Source organism: Phaethon lepturus, unplaced genomic scaffold (genome assembly GCF_000687285.1).
Source record: "Phaethon lepturus isolate BGI_N335 unplaced genomic scaffold, ASM68728v1 scaffold10190, whole genome shotgun sequence".
NCBI lineage: Eukaryota > Metazoa > Chordata > Aves > Phaethontiformes > Phaethontidae > Phaethon > Phaethon lepturus.
Window position 1 is genome coordinate 1 of NW_010514020.1, and position 6,258 is coordinate 6,258.

The 6,258-nt window shown below is 48.8% G+C and overlaps 1 protein-coding gene across 1 annotated transcript in view; it reads right to left on the reverse strand.

Moving 5' to 3' along the window:
• Positions 1-434: 434 nt before the first annotated feature.
• Positions 435-6,258, reverse strand: part of PIAS4 (protein inhibitor of activated STAT, 4) — a gene marked incomplete at its 5' end in the record, with an annotated part of 13,646 nt that continues 7,822 nt past the window's right edge. Inside the window, 4 exons of the mRNA XM_010291770.1 lie at positions 435-701; positions 1,592-1,722; positions 5,212-5,372; positions 5,534-5,607. Of these exons, the coding sequence (XP_010290072.1) occupies positions 496-701; positions 1,592-1,722; positions 5,212-5,372; positions 5,534-5,607 (572 nt within the window). The remainder of the gene's footprint in view (positions 702-1,591; positions 1,723-5,211; positions 5,373-5,533; positions 5,608-6,258) is intronic.

The following is a 6,258-nucleotide window of genomic DNA, read 5'->3' on the forward strand; positions in this document are numbered from 1 at the left end:
CGGACTCACATGTCCAGCAAAAAACTTGAGATTAATTAAGGAATGGTTATTTAACAAGACAAAAATGCACACAGCTTTGGAGATGCATGGGAGTTAGACGTCCTGTAGATCTGCAGGTGAACTCCCCCGATTCAAATCGTCCCGGCGAAGGGCAGCAGAGACCAGCGAGCTGTGGATTCCGACTGCCTGGCTTAAGACACTTTCCTCACTTCAGGCTCCAGTTCAGGGTCAGGCTTTGAGTGGGGTAGTTTTCCAACCAAGAAGCAGCTCAATGGTTTGTTTTTCGTTTGTGGTTGGGTTTTTTTGTTGTTTTGTTGGTGTTGGTTTTTTTTTCCTTTTTCTCTTGTTTTAATGATTAATTTGGAATAGGAAAGTCAAAGGAGATCAGGGAGGAAGGGGCATGAGGTGGGAGAGGACACGCTCCCCCTCCTCCAGTTTAGTAAGCACCAGAGTATTCAAGTCTGTCCATTCTGAGATTTAGAGCTGCTTCCGCAGTCAGCAGGCAGAAACTAAACCTTTCTCATAAGAGCAGCGTCGTTTTGGTTGGGGTCCCTCATCATCGTCATCTTCTTCCTCATCTTCCTCCTCCTCTTCCTCCGATGATGAGCTGTCCAGTGTTAAATCCACAACATCAGCAGTGGCCTTGCCGTTCTCACCGTTACCGTTAGGAGTGGGCAACAGCCCGTTCACATCTGAAGAACCTGGAAGAGGTGAGGGGAAGAGAGGACTAATTAAGACGCTTCATGCCCAGTTTCGGGGAAGCTCTGATACCCTCGGTCTCTCACGGCTGCATAGTACTTAGACTAAAACAGTTCAGTTGGAAGGGAGCTACAACAATCATCTAGTCCAACATCCTGACCACTTCAGGGCTGACCAAAAGTTAAAACTTGTTATTAAGGGCATTTTTCAACGGCCTCCTGAACACTGACAGGCGTGGCGCATCGACCACCTCTCGAGGAAGCCCGTTCCAGTCTTTGACCACCCTCTCAGTAAAGAAACACTTCCTGATGTCAAGTCTAAAAGGCAAAGGGGTCCATGAAAAACTCCATTCAAGCAACTGCCTAAAAAAAGAAGAGTCGATGCTACAAACACGATGCCCTCTCTGGGGTCAGGACTTGCTACGGCGCCCAACAGCACTGGCCTGAGAACCAGCAACTGGCTCGGCCAAAGGAAGAAGCTACACAACTACACTGCCAACACCGTCGCTGGATGGCACCGCTGCTAGAGGACCCGGCCTCGTGTGGGCTGCCCAAGAGACAGCTCTTCTAGTCAAAGAAAACCCCACGACAAAAGTAGTACAGTGCTGTTCTGGGCTGGTCTTGCTGATGACATTTCAGGGGTCGTTGCAGAGGGGTAGCTACTGACCATCTTGTTTGATGCCATTCTGGCAACAACGCAGATGCACCCTGGCAATGCTGGTCGCTTCTGGAGAGGCTGAAAACGAAGGGGCTATCCAGAGGAAGCTCCCTGAGAGCCAAACTCGTGCTAAGGTATCACACAGCTTTTCCCAAGGCAGCTGGGGAACTCTAGTTTTGCATTTTGTGCACATTTCCTACAGTCATTTAAAGTCTTTAGCCCCAGAGGTACTCACCTAGAACTAATATTGGACACTGAGGGCTGCAGCTCCGCTCTTTCTCAGCTCTGATGGGACACCAGGAGCCATCCACCAGGTACTCTATTTCATCCGCATCTTCGCATTCTGTCAGGATCTTTGACAGGAGCCTGGACAGGAGAAAAGATGCCATCTATTAAGCTCGAGGCAATCAGCAGAATGCATTTAGTGATGAGCCATCAACCCGGATCTTCATCTTAAGTAGCCCTAAATTTAAAAGAAATTTAATGTTAGCAGAAAGCTGCCAAACAGATAGCCCTTGCAGTCAAGGGCTTGCTTTATTTCCCAGAAAACAAGTACACGTTCTGACAGTGCTAACCATCCCAGTTCTTTCTGACAATGTACCTAAACCATGAACCAACTTTTTAATTATGTGCAATTAGAAGACAGTCTTGCCTCTTCACCCAGTTTCCCAAGTCTGTGGTACAGACAGACGTATGATGCCCCATCTAGAGCTATGTCAGGGCTGGTGCAGGTACCTCCACACCAAGGCATTAGCAAAGGACAAAATATCCTATGACATTAGGAAATAAGCAATCCAACAAGCAGCACTTCACTTCCTTCCTATTTTTATTTCCTAAAGCCTCCACAGCAGCCACCAAAACAATATGTTCAGCCTCCTCCAGCAGAAAAAAACCCCACGTTCACCACTGAAAACAGACCCAGTGTAGATACCTCTGTGTCAGCCATCTTCCCTTGCAGACACTAACCGGAACAAGGCCCATACCCTGGCTCATTGTGGCTCAGAGTCTGGGTACGTGCTTTATTCTGATACATCCAACCATTTGCCTGGGATGCTTGTTTGGACGCACTGTTGGAACCACTGGTTCCAGTAAGGCAAGGCTTTATTGACTTCTGGATTTGAGCATTTCCTTTCAGTATAAAGGAGAACTAACAGGAAAAAAGTTTTACAAGCTCAAGAAAACTATTCATGGCACACTAGTGGGAGAAAGTTTCTGCTTTCTCCCAGCTCAAGTAGGAAACGTGTTTCCACACACGGTCTGTCATCCAACAGAGCAACCACCAAGGCTGCAATTCCAAAAAAGCTGACAAGGCCCAGAGGATCTCAGACTGGACCAACCGACTACCTCCTCAGGAGCCTACGCCCCTTTTTTGACTAACAACACCCGGCGGTGACTGCCAGGTTCCCTCCAGCTTACTTTCAGGGAGGTCTGAAGACTACCTTCATCCAACAGAACCAGCACTGACACCCAGCCTTGAGCACTGCAGAGCAGGGACAAAGAAATCTGCTGAGCCTTCACCAGTGTCGACCTCCTCCTCATCCAAGAGGGACACATGCATTACTGACCTGTGGAGGTTCCACAATCCAACCCCTCATACCTTCCCCTTCAGTCTCAGCAGCCTTGTTCGAGATCTTAAAGGAACTGGATTTTCCTGTTGGTGTTGGCCAGAGGACAAAGCAAACAGGTTATCTATGCCTAGGCTGCTTCAGACTAAAAAGCCACAACTCCTGGATCAGATCAGTGCTTACAAACACAGCAATGCTCAGAATATTATCAGCCTGGCCCTGGGAATATACCACCCAGGCTGAGACTCATCTGCTCACTTCACTGCCTTGTGGTGCCAAGGGAGCTGGATGCACCTGAACAATTTCTCTCTAACTCTTCCTACTTTTGAGGGAATTTGCGTTAGAGGCCAATTAGACAAGCCATGAGGGTGGAGATCACTTTCCCAAAGCCAAGAACCATGCATCTTGCCCCACCAGTCCTCAGGGTTGCTCTCGGCTTGGCTAGCACCACTGCAGATGTCAGTGGTCCCAGCCCATAAAACAGGCTCCCTGCATTTTGAGGCAACAAAGCTTCATCTGGGGGGTGGGTGGAGATTACTGTTCACATTAATTCACTCCTTGTTCCTTCCTTTGCTCCTGGAAAAAAGCCAGGCAATTTATTGTGCTCTTCTCTAGAGATAGCCTCTGGAACCCATATTTCTGGAGCTGCCAAGTATCATCGCCAGCTTTCTGGCTTGCCTCAGGTGGCCCCTGCTGTCAACCTAGCTCGTTCTGCAGTTTGCATATAGGACTCCGTCTGCCAGGTCTGCAACAAGGAAAGGGAGATCTCCTGGTTTTTAGAGTAATCCCCTTGGCACACAGCTGCATTTTTAAGCTTTCCAGTATCAAACCTCGCTCAGGCATGCGAACATCACCTCCAAAGTGTTCTTGCACTACTCAACTGTAGCACTCCGGCTCTCCTCGCTCACGGTGAGCCCTCTGCTCCTCTCTGATAAAAAGACAGAGTAAACTAACTCTAGTCCAGAGATATGGGAAACACCATTCCCATAAGGGCTGAAAACCAGATGACAAGTTGAGTGCCAAGTCTAAAGCAACCTTTCCCCAATTCACGGCTGGAGAACTCTTGGCAGGGCTCGGGGCATGCATTTCTTGCCTCACCCTTTTTCCAAATGTTGTTTGGAATTTACTTTGCTTTAATTCCCCCCTGTGCTTTTACAGCACTACTCCAACTATGCCACATTTAAAATGAGACATTAGAAAGAGAACATCCCTCGTGCAGCAGAGTCAGGGGCTGCCTCGCGGGGAACACCAGCATGGCTCTGTCCTCCTGGCCCACTACGGGGCAGGCAGCAGCCCCAGGATGGCAGCCAGACCCAAATGCATGGCTGGGGCAAAACTTTGTGGTCTGCCCTGCACAAACCCAGTCTAAAAGCGCTGTACCAAAAGCCAGTTCCCTCCCAGCATACCCCATTCGCCCGACAAGTGCACCAGTGTCCCCTCCCACACCAAGGGGGATGCTGATCCCCAGCAGGGAGCCCCTGGGGCCCCCTGAGCACTCCAAGGTCCCAAGGCTCAGCCTGCTGGCAGGGATCAACCACCACTGGGGTGTCCCCAGAGGAACCATGGCGGGAGGCCCAGGCAGATCCACAAAACTCCAGCCTGGGCAAGATATCCAAAGCATTTTAATTCTGTCCCTCCAGTGCATCTGAGCTTCCTGCTTTTTTCACCCTACAGGCATGCAAAACACAGAAATAGCTCCTATCGAGGCATCCTTCCATCCCTGCCACTGAGATATGCACAACAGCTACAGAAATTGTACTACACAGACTGTACAAAAATCTTTCCAAATACTGCATTTGTACCTCTATCTTGAGGGCAGGATGTTCTGTTTAAGAGCTGGCAGAGAAGATCCCCCAATCAAAGTTACAACATGCTAAGAATTGCTTGTGAGCTGATGAGCACCTCACACTGACAAGAAAACAGGCAGATATTTCCTATGAAAAAATCATCTTATTGAGTGCTTATAAAGTGGTTTATTCCATGCAGCATGATATCTGTGAACCAAGGCGGCTAGCTGTGTGGGTTATTCAGCCTGACGAAAAGAGTGAGGCAGTAAATGTTTGATTCTCAGAACACTTTAGTGTAATCCAAATATTAAGAATGGCAGACAACAGTCAAGTCTCGCTCTAACACACCAAGACAATTAAGTCAGATCATTATGCACGAGCAGGATAAGCTTCCAACTTTGTTTCAAGGTGAACTTCAATCAGATGCACAGACCAAGAGACAAGACGCCGCACCCAGCGGAGGAAAAGAAAGGGGTTGAGGACAGAGAAGTGTATGTACTCACCCATCAATTATTAGCTGGTCATAGGGTGCTGGTTTGTCACACACAGGGCACATCCATGTGGGCTTTTTCTCATTCATCTGTAGGTAGAAGACTGCATCAAAGCACTGCAGATGTGCGCAGGTCTCCGCCCGGCACGGGACAGACAGCCGCATCTTCACTAGCTGTTGAGCCAAAGAGCAGAAGATCAGCAATAAAACCCACCCAAGCTATCACCAGATAGTGCTCCTCCTAAGCAAAAACGTTCGTTAGCTTGCAAAGCTGGTCTGACAGAAGAATAGGGTTTCTTGACAAAAACAGACTAAAATACATTGCAGAGACTTACCGGGCAGATAAGAGAGACGCGAACACCTGTAGTGGCAATTTCACTGTCTGGATCCAAGCGTAGCTTCTCTTTTACTGCAGTAAGAGTAGAGGGCACAAAATTGAACAGATGCAAACTTAAACCTTGGAAACAACGTGTAGCACGGGTCAAGCAGCTCACCGACAGCCCTTGGCTGTGTACAGTCATTTCCCCACAGATGACAACCTCTGCTGGCCAGGGACAGAGGACACAGGGGACAGAAAACTGTTGTATCAGACCAGGCTCATGCAACCTGCAGAGCTCAGTAGAGACACTGCTTGGCTAGCAAAAACCCTCGTGCATGATGAGGCAGTTCATTGTCTACAGGCCAGTTGGAGTACTTTTTGGTCAGCCAGGAAGCTCACGTTTTCCTACAGACCTCCCGTCCCAACGACCCAGCTCTCCCAGCCAAACAGCACATGCTGCCTCTCATCCAGGCAGAGCAAATGAAGGAGCTGGGACGGACGCAGGTGTTGGGATGAGGGCAACCGTCTGCCTGCTATCTGCTAGCTACACTGCTAATGCTCTCTTAACGACCCTTCAACCTCTTTCTTACAAGCTACAGGCTGGGCAGCTGGGATACACAAAGGAAATAACACTGCTGACCAGCTTTTTCATGTTCATATTATACCAAGGCAGCCAACTGGGAGTTAACTTTGTCCCCTTTCAGAGGGGACTAAGACACCCACTTCCCACAGGAAGGGAAA